General features: G+C 38.1%; 1 protein-coding gene across 2 annotated transcripts in view; it reads right to left on the minus strand.

Annotated features, from left to right (window-relative positions):
- Positions 1–1738: 1738 nt before the first annotated feature.
- Positions 1739–22695, minus strand: part of LOC141295677 (F-box only protein 34-like) — a 112577-nt gene continuing 91620 nt past the window's right edge. Inside the window, exons 1-3 of one of the 2 annotated variants that reach the window (XM_073826934.1) lie at positions 12778–12872; positions 9885–10038; positions 1739–4768 (exon numbers count right to left, since the gene is read on the minus strand). In XM_073826934.1, coding sequence (XP_073683035.1) covers positions 2773–4768; positions 9885–9976 — 2088 coding nt within the window. In that variant the 5' untranslated portion in view covers positions 9977–10038; positions 12778–12872 and the 3' untranslated portion in view covers positions 1739–2772. Of the gene's footprint in view, positions 4769–9884; positions 10039–12777; positions 12873–22695 lie in introns of those variants that run through there. The other variant, XM_073826933.1, reaches the window with a different exon arrangement.

Here is a 22695-nt window from a genome sequence, read left to right on the forward strand (position 1 = left end):
TTTCAAAAAAAAAAAAAAAGTCAAATTTATATTTAATAATTATATTTAATATTTCCTTTGTAAATTATGAAACTATGTAATAAAATATGTCCCGCATTTTCATGTCATTACCGAAAAAGTGTATGTTTTAGTCCATTGTCTGAGACTGATTTTAACTGACACCTACATTTATGTTTAGGAAATATTTATGTCACACTGTCTCATAGCTACATGGTAAAAGTCTAAAAACTCTGTGTGTGACTTTACGGAACATCACTACCGAACACCATTTTTACTTCTACTGCTTTTTTGGGAGTTATTCCATAACATTTAGTTTTTATATGTGTACCACTGTTCAGAACTGTGCTAGCTAACCATGTGCTGATTAGCGTCTTTGAGCTAGGTTCAAAAGTATCTAAAATTGTCATTACCGAAACACTTGGTGGAGTTTCTGTAGTGACTTTTTTTCAGGTATTATCCCATAAAATGATCACTACCATAACAGTCACGACCGAAACATCATCAGTTTCGGTAGTGACAAATGGGAACACATAGTCCTTTATTTAAGGGAAATAAACTAAATTTTAGTACAGTTATGCAAATTCTTGTTATATTTTAGTATTTTTTAGTGTTTTAGTATGTGGGTTAAAATTCTGTAATGTGATGTGGTCCATACCAACACATGGGATGTTTTGTCAAGTGTCAAAAAAGTATATTGAATTATCAACTAAGATGTTATGAGTGTTTGGTTCAAACTAATGAATAAGTTTAAAATCAGTATGATCAATATTTTGCATTTTACAAAGAAATATTGGCCACTATGTTGAGACCAGCTGAATACTACTCTTCCTACAAGAGATTTTCTTTTGTAGAACATCATACTCATGAGTGAGCTAAATAAGCATTCCATTGGTGTATGGTTTGTTAGGATATAACAATATTTGGCTGAGATACAACTATTTGAAAATCTGGAATCTGAGGGTGCAAAAAAAAAAAAAAAGAAAGAAAGAAATATTGAGAAAATCACCTCTCAAGTTGCCCAAATGCCTATTACGAAGAAAAAAAAAAAACGTTTTCATTTCATTTTACAAAATATCTTCATGGAAAATCTTTACCTAATATCCGATTGATTTTGTGGCATGAAAGAAAAATCAATAATTTTGACCCGCACAATGCATTGTTAGCTATTGCTACAAATATACCTGTGCGACTTACAACTGTTTTTGTGGTCCAGGGTCACATCTGTTTCTACTATGGCATTGGTAACAAAACTTTAATGTAAAACTGAAACTTATACCACCATGCATTAGTATGCTCATGACCACTATGTCAGAAAAGCTAGGATTAGGTCTAATATCGAAGATTTTTTTAAAATCATGATTTAATTGTAGGCAGTGAGTTTTATAAACAATTTACTGCCAGCCAACTTAAATCCAAGATCTGACCCACTTATTCTCCATTGAAAACCACACTTTTTATTTCTCAGAAAGAGATCTTCCACTCAGTCATAGCTTGAAACATAAGAACCAAAATAAAAGCTAATGGAAGTTTGGAAATGAAAGCCTAGTAATGAATGATTTATTCAAATGTTCTACCCCAAAGACAACGTCCAAAAAGAAAACCAATCAGCTTGTAATTAACCAAACCCTTCTTACACTAATCTAAAGGGAAAGCTATAAATGAACTGGTTAATACAAGTATGCTGGACTCAAGCAGTGTAAGCATATAAGCAAGGCAAAGAACGAGAGAAAGCAGAACATTGGTTACAAATTCTTCAAGATATACTTTATTGAAGTAAAATGCCTTAATAGGCAGAGCACAGCAATGTCATTAACAATAGTTTTTAAAAATCTGACACACTTTGGAAAACAGTATATTGCAATGAATTTTTTCTTTTTTCAGATGGTGTTCAGTTAGTCACTGTCAAGATGAGAGAAACTCTCTTCCCACATTCAAATGTTTCCTGTCAAGAAACAATACATCATACAAGGGATATCAATACTTAAAATTTGAGAATATGCACTACCTGTTCACAAGGGTTTATCACAAGAGACCCACTGCAGAACAAGTGTGACCATTTCAAATAGATATCTATATACACAAAAAGTTAGCATAAAAAGAACAAGGCATTTTACCCCATATTAAGATTAAATGCATTTCACGCCACACTCGTGCCATCATTCATCACCCTGTTATGATATATAGGATTCTGTGCTATGTACAATGTAAACATCTGGGCTCAGAACAAATCTCAAAAAGTCAATCCCATCAAGTCGCGAAGTCACTTCGCCACCTAACATCCCAGGACTTTTTAGCGGTACTACGAGATGATAATAAGAGCATGTGTGTCAATAACTCATTGTGCCCTTGTTTAAGATTTCCCTACTGACCAATGAGTTAATCACGTAGGCAAGAAGTGTAATGCTCGAAAACGTTTAACATCAGTGCAGGAAATACAGTCAGGGTGTGTTACGAAGCACAGAAAAAGAACGGAGGGTAGATTGAAAAAATAAGTTAGTCATTAATGCTTACTCGAAGTAAAAATCATCAAGCAGTACCCAGATAGAACTCTGCAAAATTCAATCTTTAAAGGTTAAAGTGCAGACCAACATTAAGGACCTGAGGAGGGTTTTCGACAGGGGAATTGGTAACTGACTGGCAGAGTAGAAGTTCAAAGACCCAGCAATTTCGGATTAGTTTCAGCAACCTACATCAAAAGCGCACATGCTCATTGGCAACAGGAAACACACAGCCCATTCACACTAGTTACTCTCAGCCCGTTTTTCTGGCACACTACAGATCCTCATCAGCGTCCCTGCTTTTCTTGTAAATTGGCATGTTGATGCTATGAAAGGCAGGGACCCATCGGTTGTCGTGAAGTCCCACGTTACAACCGGGTGTGTCTTTGTGAGACCTGCGGCAGCACATCCAGTAGCCCGGGCCATACGGCAGCGCCTGGCAGTAGGGCTTATGGTGCCAACGGCAGAGCGAAACGTCACCGCGGTCATACCGCCTTTTGCACTGCTTGCAGGGATCGTCTTTGTAGCGTGGGTCGCTCACCCAGCGAGAGTCCGCCGGCCGTACGTCGTAACTCTCGATGATAAATTTAAAGTAATGGCAGGTGCACTTGAGGGCAGCCAGGCTCTCGGTAGGCAGCAAGCAGAAGATCTTTACAATGATGTGGTGCGGCAGGAAAGCCATGTACTGCTGAGGCTCCAGAAGCAGCTGGATCTTGAAGCGAGTTTCTAGGAATTCGTGAGACACTAGGCGGCGTAATGGAAAAGGCACAGGCTCCTGACTAAGTAAGTTTTGATGATTTTGGTCACCCACAAGTCCATCCTTGCTCTCCTCTCTGAGAGACACTACAGTGTCCACAGAAGGCTCAAGGACCTGGATGTGAGAAGGCTCTTTGTTCTGGGATCTGCTCTTTGATGGAGGCTGAGGAGAAGATTTGGCAAAGAACAACATGCCTGGTAACGGTTCCTCACTGCACTCTGAGGTTGGTGAGGATTGCACGGTCTCAACAGATGTGTTAATTTCAGGACTTGAGATAGTAGACCTTTCTTCCTCCTTGAGGGCGCAGGTGTCAAGCCCACATTGCAAGGTCTCTATAGGTGGGGAACTCAGCTTGTCTAAATCGCCATCCAGTTGTTGTGGGACACTCTCAACTCTGGAGTCCTGAGGGACTGTAGGTGCCACCGGTTGTGATGGCAATGGGTAAGGTTCTGACCCGGCCAGAAGCACACGCCCCACCTTCCTCCGCAAGCTGTTGTTTCGAGAGAGGTCTCCTCCTTGGAGGCCTTGTCTATTCAGGCACTGCGACTCCAACTTGGCCACCATATCCAGAACTCGAACGGATTCACCTTCCTCATCTTGGACCTCTAGGTTGTCTGCCACCTTGGACTGCTGCTCTGCAGGTTGAGGGATGGTTCCGACTTTGGATAGAGTGATGGTGCTGGTGCTGCGCAAGGATGGTACTTTGGAGCTTACCTGCTGGTCGCTGGCTCTTTGCTCCAAGTATGCCACCATCTCCACCACAGAAATGCTCTTTTCGTCTTCTTCCCCCTCTGTCCTGATTGCATCCTCTGCAACTCCTTTGCAAGGACTGATGTTCTCATTGAAAGTCTCCTGTTGAGATACCTTCGGTATTTCAGTTTTGGGGGAAGATGGTTCCATAGTTTTCGACTTGTCTGTAATGCCAGACCTTCTCCTGCGCTTGGCCACAGACCAGTCACCATCCCAGCAGCCTTTGTTTTTCACAGAGACAGTCCGCAACTCTGGAGCAATGGCTTCTGTTTCTGAGGGGTTCTTAATAACACTACTGCAAGTACTGCCACACTTCTGAGATGCAAATATGGCGATTTTCTCTTTTGTGTTCCCAGGTTTAATGACAGCCCATATATCCAAAGATCCCTCGCCATCTTCTCCCTGATAGATCCGAAGTGAGCCTTCATTCTCCAAACCAGTCGAAGGTGAGAGCAGCACTAAAGAACTGGTAAATGTTGAGACAGAGGACGCTCTGGTCTTGCGGGCTCCACTGACTCTAGTTGGTGCACTGCTCACACTGCTACATCGGAGAGTGTTGGTGGAGATGACACTGAGGGGACACCGGTTGGCTGTGCCGTTGCCAGATGAGGCCATGAGCCCACACGCCTGGCGAACGCCCCACTCTTTCCTGAGCACTCCCTGCTGGTCGGCATGGAGGCCTCTTGTTCCATCGTGCACAGATTCCCGATGTATCTCTTTATCTTGTGGTTTGGGGTATGGCTTGAGGTGCATGGTGGTAAACCTAAGAGAAAGGGATAAAAGAGAATTTCAAAACAAATACAAGGTATTCCACTAAACTAAATGGCAGATAAGAGAAACTGGAAGAATAAATCTTAAAAAGGGTAAAAACACTTTTTGATTATTCCAAGGTAGCATGAGCATCCTAAAGGAATCTTTCAGTACAGTAGAACTTACGTCCATTTATACAAATTACACAAAGTTCATACTGTATGGCTTTAGAAGACTTCAAATATGGGACGAGCTGAATGGGATCTGTAGTCTAACCGCCCATGTTTACTACATGCTTTCCCTGTATGGACAAAAGAAAAATGAAACAAAAGCATGCACAGTAGTCTCAAATGGGTGCTCGACTAAAAAGCAACAAGTACAAAATAAAGTGTAAAGTCGGCAATACCAAAGCTCCAAAAAATCTCAAAAATATTTATTTATAAAACAACTTTCGCATAGCGTATGTAACGTTTCGAGCACGCAGGCTCTTCATCAGTTTGGAGTTGCCGACTTTACACTTCATTTTGTACCTGTATGGACAAAAAACAACATATTACATACGCTATGCGAAAGTTGTTTTATAAATAAATATTTTTGATATATTTTTTTGGAGCTTTGGTGTTGCCGACTTTACACTTTATTTTGTACCTGTATGGACAAAAACAACATATTCTTCCTTGGACACACTAGACAATTTTTAAATCTTAAACGATTTTAAAACTGGTGGAGACCACAGACTTATGGACAGTTTCAACTGACGTTTAACTAATTAATCTTAGATAGCACTTGATAATTACGGACAGCTGTATTGGAGCAGGGCTGGAACTAAAGTCTGCAGGTAGGTAGATCTCCAGGAACAGGGTTGGCCACCCCGGAATCATTCAACATCCGCTTGCTCACTCTTATTGTCTATTGTGGGTATCATGTCAGGAGCAGCCTGATCAAGAGAATTTTACTATTTGGGATTGTGTGGCCTCTGAGGTGAACAGAAGCAGTAAAATAATCGTAATAACACCACACAACTGAGGATTTATTTTGGACAAAAAGTAATTTGTGACAAGACCCGAATTGAGCCACGCCCCCCAACAGACCTATCGTAAGCCCCGCCCCCCTTAGTTATTGTTGCTGCCTCGGCAAACAAACAGTTGATAACTGTCTTACAGCTGTCAGTGTGAAAACTTGTCCCAATATGTTTTTGATAAATTTTGGATACAGATGGACCACCTCTCATCGAGGCGCATTTAAGTGGGACTTAAATAGGTCATGGGCATATAAAAGATTTTAAAATAAATATGGTGGTAAAGAGATTAATTTGGATGTTACGGTCATCGTGACCGTAGATGACAACATCCAGAAATCTAAAGATGTCCAAGTTTCAGTCCCTGTGCAACTGATACTCAACTGCCATTGGCTCATTCGCGTTCGAGGGGAGGGGCTTACAGATAGGTCAACTGCTTGGAGGTGCAAATCAGACTCAAAATCTGGCTTGAAATCTTCAAATGTGTGGCCAGCCTTACAGAATGATTCAGGTTTGGAAACAGATGAGTGACAGTAAATGGTAGGTGAATTACTGGATTTAAGATACATGTCTCTAGCAAGTAAAAATCTACACAAAAAGTAATGTGCCCACCTTATTTTGTTCATGCACATTAGCTGTAAAACTCTAGATTAAATGGCACAAAAGAATCTAGAGCCGGAAACTGTATCCATCAATACAGCAGGTTCTTAGTAATGTTTTTAACACGTGATTGTACAGCACGTGCAAAATGGAAAATAACTCTTCACGCAGAAGAAGTATCGCAGTGAGCACAAGGGCTAGCTGTTCCCTCTGGCCCTTAGGCTGACATAATGGGAGCAGAGCCACCCAGGTCCAGACACAGCTGGGTTCTTACACAAGCACTCAGCTGACACAGACCCAGCTGCCCTACAAACAAGCCTGCGGCACCGCCAATAGCAGTATCTATGTGTGGGAGGACTAAACTCTCACAGACACAAGTGCATATAAGGCATTCTTCCACGGCAGATTCAGACCTGATAAAGTGGTGCTGGGGATTCTCACGTGACCTGACATGGGATGGCATTTGGACAGTGTGGATGGTTATTTCAGAGCCAAAGTGAGAGTGGGAGGTGGCTCGCTTGCTCGCTCAAAAAAAAAAAGGGGGGGGGGGCCTTGGCTGCAGCCATTCATTGGATGGCAAACATGGAAAGTGGCATGTCCATTGACAAGTGAGAATACCATTTGGTGTGTCCTTGGAAAGCTTGCACAGACCAGCACATCTCCTTCTGTGCCAGCCTTCCTTTGTGGCAAACAGCAGGATAGGCCAATCTGTAAGGTCAGAATCATTTTGTTGAGCTGGTGTCTTAGACAAAAAGTGGGACAACACAAAAGGCAAGTCAACAGTGGCTTTGATTGTCCATGGATACGGGCACACTCACATTTCCTGGTACAACCCTGCCTCTGACTTCCTGTTCTTGCCAATTTTGTGTTAGCAAAGCTCAAATATAGTAGATTCTCTGGTTTAAAGAGCAAGTCATATGTTAAATGCATCTAAGGTCAGAAAACATTGTAATGTTATAGAATATACATTTATACATGGAGTCATTTATTATTGATTTCATAACAGTTCTTACAAAGCATCTTTGAGTGCAATGTGCAACCTTCCCTCCATAAGCCTACTCTGCTCTGATTGGTCAGCTTGCCAAACCTACCATCTGACCAGTTTGAAGCGACCCCAATAACGTCATATTTAAATGTGAATTTACCAGGGGAACGCGTATATATGCGTGTATATATATATATATATATATATATATATATATAAAAAAGTATTTTACCCCAGAACGCGATTTTTAACGGGGCCCCCCTCGAACGCGATTGGGGTAGTTTTGAGTAGAAATTGGCTGGGTTTTGTTGTGAAAACCTGCCAACCATAATGCGCCTTTACATAAAACAATAATATAGTTCAATCCGTTCTTAAAATAATATCATAAAAACATTGTTTAACACTTACGCAAGCGAATCGTGTCCACAGCTAATTTTAGCTGCTAAACTGTAAACACAAAACAATAATGGTGTATACGTAAGCAGAGTGCTAACGTGACTAACTGATAAAACAATGCAGTTTGTAAACCCAAATATGTCTTAGTTATATTCTTTATTTTTTAAGTAATTAAAATAACGACAGTCTACATTAAATGACGCATTCTCAGGAAATACTGGATTCACAGCGAATTATTTCAGTAAGACAGTAATATTGTGGTTTATCTGGAGACCTAAAGCTGCACTAGGTATACATCACATATTAGCACAAAAAAAATTATATTTTGAGCACTCACTTGAAAATGTAGACATAGCATATCATACTTGCAGGTTATGGTTTGGAGACGCTTGTTAGCCCAAATAAATAAGATTAGGAGCCAAAGATGATAAAAGCTAAGATTAGAGAAGCAGTCCTCTGTAAATTGACGAGCACACAACATATTGTATTGCCGCGGTATCGTGGAAAAAATGAACTTTAACCACTGATTCTTCACATTATCATCTTTCGACAACAAAAACAAAACAAACTTGCTTTCACAATGCATGTATAATGTACCTTTTTGATAAACAACTTTGCATTAACTGTTTACATTGCAGTTTGTAACATGGCTATCCTTTAATGTTTCTATTTGATTCTAGCCATTTGAAAATCTAAAATCTGAGGGTGCAAAAAAAAATCTAAATATTGAGAAAATCACTTATAAAGTTGTCCAAACGAAGTTCTTTGTAATGCATATTACTTATCAAAAATACATTTTTGATATATTTATGGTATGAAATTTACAACATATCTTCATGATCTTTACTTAAAATCCTAATTATTTTTGGCATAAAATTAAAATTGCTCTTTAATGGTTGGACTTAATTTGACCAGACATAAAGGACCAGGTAGTCTGATTTAAAACATCAGCACTGAATATAGGAAGGTAATGGCTCGAGTTGGAGCTAGCTTCCCTTCTTTGTTCATGAAACGATAAACATCAAAGGTTAAACATGTAATCTGAATTATATTTTGATGGATGACAAAATACCACATAAAAGAGAGCTAGGAATTGTACCGATTACTTCAAAATCTTTAAAGAACCTCCCAATTTGCAGAGGAACACACTGCAGCACCATTGCTGGACAGGAGTATGATTATCCTGGAGGCACGCCAGCTCCTATCTGGCGCTCGAATGCTGATTTTTACCCATTACACAACCTGGCAACAACACACAGCTGCCGCCCAGCCCTTGCCCTCAACGCTCCCACAACTCAGAGTTTCCTTGAGACCACGGGCCAAAACACATGTGTGAGCTAATGATAATTCGAGGGCAAAAGCGCACAACAGCATTATGTAAAAAGAAAACAAATACCCACAAGTGAAAAGCGAAACATCATAATGAGTAATGTCAAAGGATGAAGTGAGCTCATACCGAAATCAGCACACTGCTTCAGTTAACAAGAGATTTGTTTGCTCCCCTCTTCTTGTAAACGCTCAAGACTTCCTCTATAAGAGGCCTGCCAGAGGACCTGTCCAACTGATGGGGACGGAGGGGGGGGGGCGAACAAGGATGAAGTCACGATTATGAAGTCTACTTTGCTCCAATTATGTCGTAACACTCTGTTCTTCATGAAGAAAAGGCTGAGCATCTGGGTCTGCACACTTCGCCACATGTGTTGCCGCAGTCTATAGCTCATGTAGCTTAGTGAGAAGACAACAGAGGGGTAATTAAAGGCGAGATGGGAACAGGATCTTGCTAAACGCACGCAGAACAGCTTGTTTTTCTCCACCCCACAATATGCTAAAAGCAATGCTTTTCTTTCGCTGTCACAGCTCAACACCAAACTAATGCCAAATCTACATTGTAAGTGTCTCTAAAGTTTTTGTTATGAAAACATTGGCTGTCGTGTTCAACACCCTGGATGGAGGGGGACATCCATGACGATGAACAGATGAAAGAGTTCATATTGTTTTCCTGGAGACGAACGTCAGAAACACAGAAAAGTGGATTCGTCCCATCTAAACAAATGCAAGTGAATTACCATCAAATTACCCTCAAAATGTGTGATGTCATGTATAGGCTTGAGTGCAGTAAGTACTAATTACCTCCAGACTGATGGCGGATTGGAGGCTCGTAACCGTGCTTCCCGGTAAGGGGTGGGGTTGCAGTAACTGATAGTTTCACATTTCTGAGGCATTAGGCTCCTCCCTCCAGCTCGAGCGACGTCTCCCAACAGAAGGGTTCAGGACTCCAGCCTCACTGCAAAACAACATTGATGGACGAAATTGAGAACAGTTTGTCTTTCCAACTTCTGTAAAGTCTATATAAGGAAAGTTTTGAAACATTAGACCTTTACAGTATAAACCTACTACCAACTATAGCATTTTATAGTACAGTTAAAATTTATTGCAGATATTTTTTATTGGTTTGTACAGTTGGGCAGTTCTACCAGCAGTAAAAGTGTCCATTAGAACAGCAGAATCTATCTACCAGAAAACATCTAAAAAGACTTTCGTGAGCACTTGACTCGCTGTTAACTTTTAAAACACTTACCGTTAACCACTCTCAGTTCTCTTTCTGTGGTCTCATGTACATCTTTATACTAGCTCATATGTGACCCTGGACCACAAAACCAGTCATAAGGGTACATTTTTTTGAAATATGAAAGCTAAATAAATAATCTTTCCATTAATGTATGGTTTGTTAGGAAAGGACAATATTTGGTCAAGATACAACTATTTGACAATCTGGAATCTGAGGGGGCAAAAAATCTAAATATTTAGAAAATCGCCTTTAAAGTTGTCCACATGAAGTTCTTAGCGATGCATATTACAAATCAATAAGTTGACATATTTAGGGTAGGAAATTTACAAAATATCTTCATGGAACATGATCTTTACTTAAAGATTTTTGGCATAAAGAAAAATCTGTAATTTTGACCCAAACAAATGTATTGTTGACTATTGCTACAAACATACCTGTGCTACTTAAGACTGGTTTTGTGGTCCAAGGTCACATATTTGGTACTTTTCTAATCAATTCTGGAACCTTTTACTCCAGCACTTCTCATGTTACTTGTTGCAGTATTCATAATATGTGGTTAGGGTTAACCTAACCCTAATAAGTTTTCATAACCTTTTCATAATTTTATACCAATTATGCTTAATAACTGTGTAGATAATATAAATGTCTTAGGCAAAACCCAATCTGGACCCATTGTCCACTCTAATGCCAATATAAGAGAAAACACTGATGATTTCGAAATCTGGCACAAACATGTTTTCTCGCACCTGGTTTTCATGAGCTGATTTTTGAAAGTTAGCAGCATCATGTTGTACATATAAATGCACTCAATGATCGCTTCAGGTTCTGACTAGTGGTGAACAAAAATACACTCTGACACAAGTGTGTAATCTATACATTCTCTAGTACCCTGAGTATTTGTAGTGGTAATTTTAAACCACTTGCAATGGCTACAAATGCTGTGCCTCAACAGAACATCAAACTGTACATTCCAAAGAGATGGCGTGGTTATGGCTGTGATGCATTATGGGGTCTTATGGCAATTATGGAGTATTTCATGTCAAAAAGAATTAAGTCACGGTCACAGAGGGACAGAAAGTTACGTCTTCTACTATACTAAAAGTTCAAGTTTAGTTAACTGTGACCTGAAAATATCCACAATACATTTAACCAATGCATCACAGCTTGACCTTGTGGGTAAAACTCAAATTTATATGATTGTGTGACGTGTCTAACATAATTGTGCATGCACAAAGCCTAGTGTGACCACAGTTTAACTTAAATAGCCAATGCAGTATGCAGCAAGCACTTGCGAGTGTGTAATTTTAAAATAACTAGGCTACATCACAAAGACAGACACAGAAACCTAGATAAAAGACGGAGAACGTTGATGTGAGAAAGCTTGAATAACACAAATTGGTAAGAAAATGGGTCACAGACACAGAGCAATTTGTTAAGAAATTCAGATTTAATCCAAAAGTGCACAAAAATAAGACTACATAAAAAAACAAGCTACAGTAAATCTAATAGTATATCATGTTGAATGCTTTTAAAAATTTCCATTCCCAGGTGAAAACTTTTTGAATTTAAAGATCAGGGTAAATTTAACTTTTTTCTTCTGAAAAACATGCAAGTATCTTCCGTAGCTTCTGAAGGGCAGTACTACATAAATGACGACAACAACATAAAACATGATATTTAGGCAAAATAAGAAAAATGTACACATTCTGTCCAAAGGTTTACACCCCTGGCTCTTAATGCATCATTTTTCCTTCTGGAGCATCAGTGAGCGTTTGAACCTTCTGTAATAGTTGCAAATAAGTGCCTCAGTTGTCCTCAGTGTAAAAAGACGGATCTTAAAATCATACAGTCATTGGTAGAAAGGGTTCAAATACACAAAACGCTGACAAGCCAAATAATTTGCTTTTAAAAATTCCCATTTCATTACAGCTCAGGCATAATATGAAACAGGAATAAAACAGCACAGATAAGTGCATGTGAAGTAAAGCTGAACGCAACACACGGCTCTGGATTTCTTATGCCCATTCCCTCTCCAGGGGCTAGAAAAGCAGCCAAGCAGTTTGTTTTCAAAGAGATACTTCACCCATGAAGCGCAGATAAGCTTGAAAAAAAGATGTTTTTGAAACATTATCCCCACGTCCCATCCATAAGCCCACAATGAAACACTGACTAATACAACGGACACTGGCTGAGCTCACCAGCGAGGACAAGATTACACGGTCTCAACGGAGAGGCCAAAACAAAGCAGAGATAACTTCATTTCCTCTTTCTATCTGTGCGTTCTGAGTACTAGCATGCTCATGCAGCTCCTGAGGCACATTTACAACCGAGCAACTGCCTGAAAGTCTTCTCGTAGGCTGCTCAGTGTCAAAAAACGATCCTTAAAACACAAATGTTTTTGCAAACAAGTGAGCGCGGCCGTTTTGTACATGCATGTCTTTTGTGTTTACTCACATGCATCCAAGCTATTCGACAAGTCAATGCATTGTAAATTCCTCTGCTCCGACATTTGCACAGTATTCCATTACAGAAGATAGTATGTACACAGTCTTCAGCACAGCACGTGGTTTTATTGGTCTGACTGACACCCTCCAGAATTTCACCTAAGCAGCTGTGATTGGCCGGGACAGTAGGGCTCCGCTTACAAGCACGTGTGCGCCTGCCGGAGGAAATAAACGCAGGTCTGATAAGGAGCCAATGGGCTATTCAAGATCCCTGCATGCCTATAAATGGCAAAGATAATCAATACTTTCAGACCTTCTCTGAAGAACAGGGTCAGAGTGCAGAATCTGCGTGCATGTGCCTTACAAACTTTACATGCAAGCAAAACAAGACATGAGACAAACAATGCCACACTGAAATACACACACAATGCACGTACGACGTCCTTTAAAGGCCCGAGAACTTCTCATATCGCACTTCCTTTACCTGAACTTGCCTGCGCTTTTCCAAAAACAATGGCACTCATTCAAAAGGAGAGGTGGGGCGGCTGCTAAGCTTACACAATACCATTTCCAGACCGTCTAAAACAGACCAGCTGCTACAATCGCTTTCATAGATCTTTCCAGATCTCAGGCCCTGAAAAAACGCAAGGACATAAATCAAAGGACCACGCACCTCTCACGGTATAAACCCAAGACTTTTCAGCTGCTCTCTCAAACAGAGGAGCCTTTGAGTTTGTCCAAAATATCTTGGAGCATTTGGTCCAAACCAAAGGGATAAAAGTACATGTCATGTCTGAATGTCATGTATATTTTGCAAAGACAAGCATAGCAAGTTACACTGGAGTCGCATGATCTTTCTACATTGCATGGTTAAATTAGATATATAACCACTTTTAACATAAACTACAAACATATTTGCAGTTTAAGCAAATTGTAAGTGGAGAGAGAGTGAATTGTGGTTGATAAAAGTCCCAATGCATTTATCACAGGTAATTAAATGATCAAGCTGATGGCTTTGCACTGAGGTATACAGTATTCCACATAGCATGCAAATTCGGTCGTTCAGCTATTCTCAGTATACAGATAATTTGCATTTTGTAAACAGTATACATACTTATGTTGTAAAAAGTAATATCAGTGCAATTCTATTCATATAAATACAGTTAAGGTCTTGAGGAAGTTTACATACACCTTGCAGAATCTGCAAAATAACAAAAATAAGAGGGATTATACAAAATGCATGGTTTTTTTATTTAGTACAGACCTAAATAAGATATTTCACATAAAAGATGTCTACATAAAGTCCACAAGAGAAAATAATGTCCACTCAAACGTTAACATACACTTGAGTCTTAATACGGTGTTGTTACCTGAATGATCTACAGCTTTGGTTTTTGTGTTTAGTGATAGTTGTTCCTAAGTCCCTTGTTTGACCTGAACAGTTAAACTGCCCGCTGTTCTTCAGAAAAATCCTTCAGGTCCCACAAATTCTTAGTTTCTTCAGCATTTTTTGTGCATTTGAACCTTTTCCAACAATGACTATGATTTTGGATCCATCTTTTCACACTGAGGACAACTGAGGGACTCATATGCAACTATTACAGAATGTTCAAATGCTCAATGATGCTTGAGAAGGAAACAATGCATTAAAAGCCGGAGGAATCTGAATTAGAAGTTTAGGGTAAATTTAACTTATTTTGTCTTTTTGAAAACATGCAAGTATCTTCTGTAGCTTCTAATGGGCAGTACTAAATAAAAATGTAAGCAAATTATGAAAAATGTACACATTTTAATGCATCATTAATGCATCATTTTTCCTTCTGGAGCATCAGTAAGCGCTTGAACCTTCTGTAATAGTTGCATATGAGTGCCTTAGTTGTCTTCAGTGTGAAAAGATGGATCTTAAAATCATACAGTCATTGTTAGAAAGGATTCAAATACACAAAAAAAGCTGAAAAACCAAAGAATTTGTGGGACCTGAAGGATTTTTCTAAAGAACAGTGGGCAGTTGAACGGTTCATGATAAACAAGGCACTCAGGAACAACTATCACTAAACAACAACAAAAAAATCAGCCGTGGAGCATTCAGGTAACAACACAGTATTAAGATTTAAGTGTATGTAAATGCACTATTTTCTTCTCTTGTGGAGTATATGTAAAAATCTTTTATGTGAAATCTGTTATTCAGGAGGTCAGTACTAAACACAAAAAAACATGCATTTTGTATAATCCCTCTTATTTTGATCACAAAATTAACATTTTGTAGATTCTGCAAGGTGTAAACTTTTGACCTCTGTAAATATAAACGGACAAAAAAAAAACAAGTGCAAACAAGTATGCATTGCTGTTTTTTTTTTGTTTTTTTTTAAATACACCATAGCAGACTGAAATTCACTTCCCACCAGTTCTTCACTACAACTTCCCTTCTTCAGAAACACTGAAGAAACTCTGTGGTTTTCTATTTCAAATCCAGCAAAGAAAGTCAATGCATTTTTCAATGCACTTGGCATATGGACAGAATCCACTTTTATATTTGATTTGGTATGCTTTCAAATCAAAGCACATGGGAGTTTTCTTTCCCATAACTGAGCTGTAGATGGGTTGTGGTGGAGCTATTGTGCAATGATTTGCCTTCTTCTCAAGTTCCCTTCCTGCACGTTTTTGAGTCACAAACAAGCTTGCGATTATCTCTGCCCTCTTTGTCCACTGTTGTTTTGAGTGCTGACCCAAATACATGTTGATATATGCGCTGACGTTTAATATTTAATAAACAGTAAGCTTAGAAGTCAATAATAAAACTTGCATGTCCAAACTGCTTACAAATGCGAAAGCATTATATATAATATTGAATCTCCAAAGTCATTTTAACATAAGATTATCATGACAAATGAGTGTTTGTTCCAAAACAGACTTGTGTACCCATGTTCAATGTTTGCATATGATATCCAAAAGCTTTATCTTATAGTCTGAGAACCAACTCAGCAGATGAACTCCTTTGAAAGAGGTCAACAGTAGTTCATCAAGCTAACAACAAAGACAAATCAATCTGCCTCAAAGTCCCTAATGAAGACATCTCAACAACCACCTGTAGAGCCTCCGATTTCCCAACAGCTTTGGTTCTGAATTCCATATCTCAATATAAGTTCACACTCGCTCTGTGATTGCTTCTGTGGCACTTTGAGCGACCGTCCACGATAAGGGTGTGTGCATGTGCAATCATCCTGTTGCCAAATACTACGCTGCTACTCTGACACCATACTAGGAATAGCTAGGTCAGGTCAACAAGCATATCAACAGCCCAACCCAACGCAACCAGCCAGGACAAGCTGCATAAAAATACAGCACCAATATACATTCATTGCATGACCTCAAACAAAACCAGGCCTTTGAACACTCTGCGCCTGCTGAAACCTGATACGTCGAACACACCTTGTGCAGTTGGCTTTCCGAGACAAATTTGTTGCCATTGTAACTGCTATCTGTCTTCTCTCTCGCTCTCCTATTAAATCACCCAGTGTCATAAACGTCTGTAATGAGCAGACATGTGAACACAGCCGTATGATCTCATTAAGAAGGTGTGCCAGCTACGCTAATGTTCTTAGTAGGAATCGACAGACTGTCTGCAATGAGGCCTTCCCTGCGGAATGTGAGTTTAGCATGAACAAAAAGTACTCAAAAAGTACAAGTGAGCTTGTGTATGATGGATAAGTCAAAAAAAAAACAACACAACTAATTGTATTTTTATATAAACTACAATCAAAGGTTGGGGTTGGAAAAATTTGATATTTGTAAGAAGTCTGCGTTTGTATTCATAAAGGCTCCATTTGTTTGAACAAAAAAACACTGCAAAAAAAGGAAAATAATCAAATGTCATTTCAATTTAATATAACTTTTCTGTTTTAATAATGTTTAAAATATGATTTATTCCTGTGAAGGCAAAGCGGAATTTTCAGGATCATTACTTTAGTCTTTAGTGTCACATGATCCTTCAGAAACCATTCTAATATGCTGCTCAAAAACATTTCTTACTGCCATTCATGTTGAAAACAGTTGCTTAACATTTTGTGGACACTTTTTTGTTGTTTCTCCTTTTTTGGATTCACTGCTGAATAGAAAGCTGAAAACAGAATTTTTGTAACATTATAAATGTTTTTACCATCACTTCTGATGATTTATAAGACACTAATTTCTTTTATCTTTTTATTTTTAAAATTGATTTTGGGAAAAATGTTCAAGTCATTCTACAGAATTGGTCCAAATTCAGAGTTGGAAACGTCTTAAACAATCTGTATGTATGCAAATTTTAAAATGTCCAAGGTTTCGGATATTTCTACACATTTCTAGTAATTGTGCAGGTAATTCTGATATTGTGTTTTTAGAAAGTTTTGGAATATTTGTCCTCTCCCCAAATTTGTCACAACTGAAACACAGTAATATATAATTTAATTAGAATGGTTATACTGGCATATTAAAAATTTGCTTGCATCTACATTATAAATATATTTTTTGCCATTTTACTCATTTTATTTTTCAAAGGTAAATTAATAATTATTTTTTTAAATATATTTTAAGTGTAATTTATTAGATTTGTTGTATTTTTGCATTTTGAACCCAATGTTCATTTATAAAAGGCAAAAACTCATTCTGATTTCAAAAGTTAAGGATTTATTAGTTTGACTATACATTGAAGCAAAAACTATCATAACATCTTAGCTGATAATTCAGTTTTTTGGCAAAACATCCCATGTTTTGGTCGTGACAGCACATTTAAAGACTCAGTAATAACAGTAATGCTTTGGTAGCACATTACAGAATTTTACCTTGCATACTAAAATACTACTAAAACATACTCCAATACAAAAAGCATAACTGTACTAAAATTGTGTTTATTTCCCCCAAATATGAGGATTACGTGTTCCCTTTTGTCACTACAGAAACAATTATGACATTTTTGGTTGTGACTGTTCGGAAACTTCATCAAATGCTTCGGTAGTGATAATTTTAGATACTTTTGAACCTAGCTCAAAGATGCTAATCAGCACATGGTCAGCTAGCACAGAAAACTAAATGTTATAGAATAACTTCCAAAAAAAAGTGTTTAATTACAGAAAAATGGTTACAGATTTTTCATACTTTTAAACATCTGCCTCAGAATGATGAAACCCATCTACTCACTATGTAGATATGGGAGAGAGTGACAAATATTTCCTAATCATAAATGTAGGAGTGTAGTTATCAGTCTCAGCTAATGGACTTAAAACAGACTGTTTCGGTAGTGACATGAAAATTCGGGACACATTTTTTCACATAAAGTTTCATAATTAACGAAAATAGAATTTATTTTATTTTTGGAATTTCACTTTTTTAAAGAATCAAAAAACAACTTTTAAAAACAACGACGGAAAAAAAAAATACAAAAATGATTTCAATAAAATTTTCATGTGTTCAAATTTAGGGGTTAGGGTTCTAGACAGCCACCTCCCAATTGAAATATGTATATTTTTTTAAGTATTATTGTGGTCTTATTAAACATCTTAGATTTGAATACTTAAATACTTTATAACTGTTTTTATGCAGCATTTTGGACCAATTCTGTAGAATAAAAAATAAAATTTGAAAAATTTTAATAAAGTACTTTTTCAAAGAAATATAAAAAGCGCAAAACTAAAATATGCCTAATGTTGAATGGTATCTTACAGAAACCACATGTCGGTAAAAGTCCATCACCCAATTACAAAAAAAAAAAAAAAAAACATTTTCAATGACTAATACGATACTGTCCATTTACACAAAACCAACCAAATGAGATCAGCTTGTTAAATTGGATTTTGCCATTGTAAATCATTGTAAATCTAAAAAAGAGCAGCCCAATTATTCAGTCCATTAGTCATTCAGGCAAGTCACTGGCTGAATTTTAAATGTGTGTTTTAGACCCCAAAAAATATATCCAAAACAAAAAGACTTGGTCAGGGGTTGACGGAAAACCTGCATGCATTAAGACTGAATTAATAATCGTGGAAAACAAAGGCTCTGGATTTCACATGCCGCCCAAATAATGGCGAGTTTGTCAGACACGGCACAATTTCGCCACACAAATACTTCAAAGCATTTCAGACTTGATGAAAAACACACTAAACCCCAATTCCAAAGGGGGCAATGCAATCCCAACCACATACTACACTGCAGACCTGCCTATGTTCAAGACAAAAGCTTGTCCCAACCTGCTGGGTATTTCTACCCTGCGAGAGGTTTGTATAAAAGCTTTCAGTGGTTTTCAGAGTGAGGTAAGGTACACCTTTCTGCTTCGCACTTCCCTTTAGTCTGCCACATGACTCCAGGCCGAGTGGCAAAACAGGTTTTCTAAAGCTGTGCAAGCAGTCCAGTTGTCAGACTTCCCTCACGAGAGCTCAAACAGGTGGTCTGGCTCATTTGTGTTTTATGAAGTGCTCACTTAACTAGGTATATTCTCACTGCATTTCATACAGCAGAGACAGAAAAGCACCATCAAAAGAGGGCTGCTGCAATTCTGCATGTTTCAACATGACACCAGTTGCTGAAATCAATACTTACGCTTGCCAAATAAACTTAAAATGCCTGCCAAATAAACCAAGCTCTTGATTGGCCCGATAAGAGTAACTGTTGAACTCCTCATTAGAAATGGACCAAGTCTATATGATTTCTAGATTTCTGTGGCACAACTAAAACAAAACACTCACTTTCAGTGTTTTTGTCAAAACACTGAAAACTTCATTTGTATGTAATCATTATCAATTATGATATGCCTCTGTATCACATCAACTCCTTACTAGTAAGGACATGACTGAAACCTAAATTTAAAGATCTTAAAAAAAATGTAAAAAATTAAGGAGGTGACGTGAGGCCAAGTATGGTGACCCATACTAGGAATTTGTGCTCTGCATTTAACCCATCCAAGTGCACACACACCGTGAACACAGACCCGGAGCAGTGGGCAGCCATTGCTGCGGCGCCCGGGGAGCAGTTGGGGGTTCGGTGCCTTGCTCAAGGGACTCACCTCAGTCGTGGTATTGAGGGTGAAGAGAGTGCTGTACATTCACTCCCCCCACCTACAATCCCTGCCGGACCTGAGACTCGAACCCGTAACCTTTGGGTTACAAGCCCGACTCTCTAACCATTAGGCCACGGCTGCCCCCAGAAGAAAATCTTCCAGAAGAAAAAACATGACACCTAGACCTAAAACAAAGTGATCTGAAAGAGTAAATCCACATCAATCTGTGAAAACAAGGTTAGTGGATAACAAAAGGACAGTAGAAAGTTGTCGCGACCGCAAAAGATACTACTCCACCACCACATCTTCATCATCTGACAAACAAGCATGAGGACATTTATCACATCTTTAACGGGATGTATGGCCTGGTTTTGACATGCCGCATAACAGCTGACCAGCAGAGATAAAAGCCACTCTTTGCACTCCTGATCTGCAATTACCAAAACTGTAGAGCTTCAAAACGCTCGTTCCACCTCCCCCAATATGGAAAAACAAGGCTTGCGGATCAGCCCAATGTTGGTAACAACTGACCTGTTAAAAACAAGCTAGGCTCTAATCAAAATTTGGCTGAAAGTTTGACTTCAGGACAGCAAACTTGCACAGACTACAAAAGTAGTAAGATTTAGTTTAGATCATGTTTCTAAGGGTTTAATAACCAATGAATGCCTATAACATACAAAAGTTGTAAGTAAATTTTAACTTAGACAATGCATTTAATAAGCAAATTAATTTACCTAATCTATCTGTCAAAAACTGTCTGCATTAAGTGAGACTGAAGTGCTGGTGTCAACACCTTACGCTGGGGCAAAGTTCAGATGTCTAGTCAAGTAGTTAAACATTATATGTTTTTGCTCTTTTAGCGTCTCATTCACCTCCAACAACTTGCCATGTTTTCTCAGGTCAACTAATGCGCATGGACAGCATGATGTGTGTTGTGTTTGGGTTAAATGACTATTTAACAAGAACCTTAAAATTATATCCTCATAATCAGCATGAATTTGTCGTTACATCCTTATAATAGAGTTTACGAGGTGTCTTGTTTGTTTAAATTCTCATTTGTATGCAATATGAAAGACTTCAATAGCCAAAGATTTTTCAAATGTAACTGAATGGAAAGAAAAAAACTACCAGTCAAAAGTTTTTGAACAGCAAGATTTCTAAAGGACTCACAAGCTCACCAAGCTTGCATTTATTTGATTAAATATTTTTACTATTTAAAATAACTGCTTTCTATTTGAATGCATTTTAAAAATAAATGTATTCCTGTGATCAAAGCTACATTTTCAGCATCATTACTTCAGTCTTCAGTGTCACTTGATCCTTCAGAAATCATTCTAATATGGCGATTTGCTGTTCAAGAAACATTTATTATTATTATAATCAATATTTAAAAGTTCATAACCATTTTTTCCAAATTTTTGATGAATAGAAAGATCAGCATTGATCTGAAATAAAAAGCTTTTGTAACATTATACACTATATCATTCAAAACCTTGGAGTCAGTATATTTTTTTTTTGGACAAAGAATTACAGAAATTAACACTTATTTAGCAATGATGCTTTAAGTTGACACTTTTGTTAAAAGTGGTGATAATGACATTGATAATGTTACAAAAGAATCTTACATCAGATAAATGCTGTTCTTCTGAACTCTATTCATCAAAAAATTCTAAAAAAAAAAAAATTCTGAAGGATCATGTGATACTGAAGACTGGATTAATGATTCTAAAAATTTAGCTTTGAAATGACAGGAATAAATTACATTTAAAAAAATATATAAATAAAAAGCGGTTATTTTAAATAGTAAAAATATTTCAAAATTGTACTGTTTTTGCTGTACTTAGGGCCAAATAAATGCATGCTTGGTGAGCAGAAGAAACATTAAGAATCCTACTGTCCAAAAACTTTTGACTGGTAGTGCAACAAGATCCATTGCAACTCTGTACATCTGAAGTAGCTTAAAACTCTCCACAATGGAAGATAAACTTTACTAAAGGAATAAAAATAAACCTGAAGCCAGGAACAGGCCATTGCACCAATAAATGTATTAATTAAACAAGAAAGTTATTAATTTAAGACCACAAGTTAAACATATGCAATTTGCAGATATTTACACACTTCTAAAAAGACGCCACTGAAAACGCAAAAAAATATAATAATGAAAAAAAAAATGACTCAAAATAATAGATGTAATATTGAGGCGTCTATCCTCATTAGCACTAAAGCTAACTGACAGAAACGCCATCACATACATCTGCTCTTTAGGGAAGGAAAAAAATAGGAGTACTTAAACGATCACACGAACTTAAATACACATGCATACTCAATAAATCATCAAAAATAAGTCATTTAGACTCTATAAAGGGACGTGTGTACTGTTTTGGGGGTGTTTAAATGCTAGTTCCGCTCAGCATATGCCAAACCGAGTCAACAGGGGGAAAAACACAACACAAATGCTACATTATCATCAATTTAAACACAAGTTAAAGCCACCGAAACTCAGTCATCGCCACATATAAAGGTATTTATGACTGACACGTATGAGTAATGAGCTAAACATAAGGAAATAGAAGATTAAAAACTGACCTGAGCAAAAATAGAATAAAAGTCGAAACGAAGAGGTGAATTCACTTGCTGAAGGGGGGAAACTCTTCGTCGCCTTGTTCTTCTGCCGTTACCGGGGTGAATTCATCTCATCTTGTCATAATTTTTAAGTCGTGTGTCCTTCAGGACTCAGAGCCTCAGAGCTTCATGTCTGCTTGTGCGTGATCACATCAGGTGAGCGCGCAGCGGGCACTGCCTCATATATTGCGAGCACGCGCATAAAGACACGCGAGCGAGCGTGAACGAATCCACCCAGTACAGAAAAATAGAGCACCGCTTTTGGGATGGGCAAGATTT

This window comes from Garra rufa, chromosome 21 (assembly GCF_049309525.1).
Source record: "Garra rufa chromosome 21, GarRuf1.0, whole genome shotgun sequence".
Classification (NCBI taxonomy): Eukaryota; Metazoa; Chordata; class Actinopteri; order Cypriniformes; family Cyprinidae; genus Garra; species Garra rufa.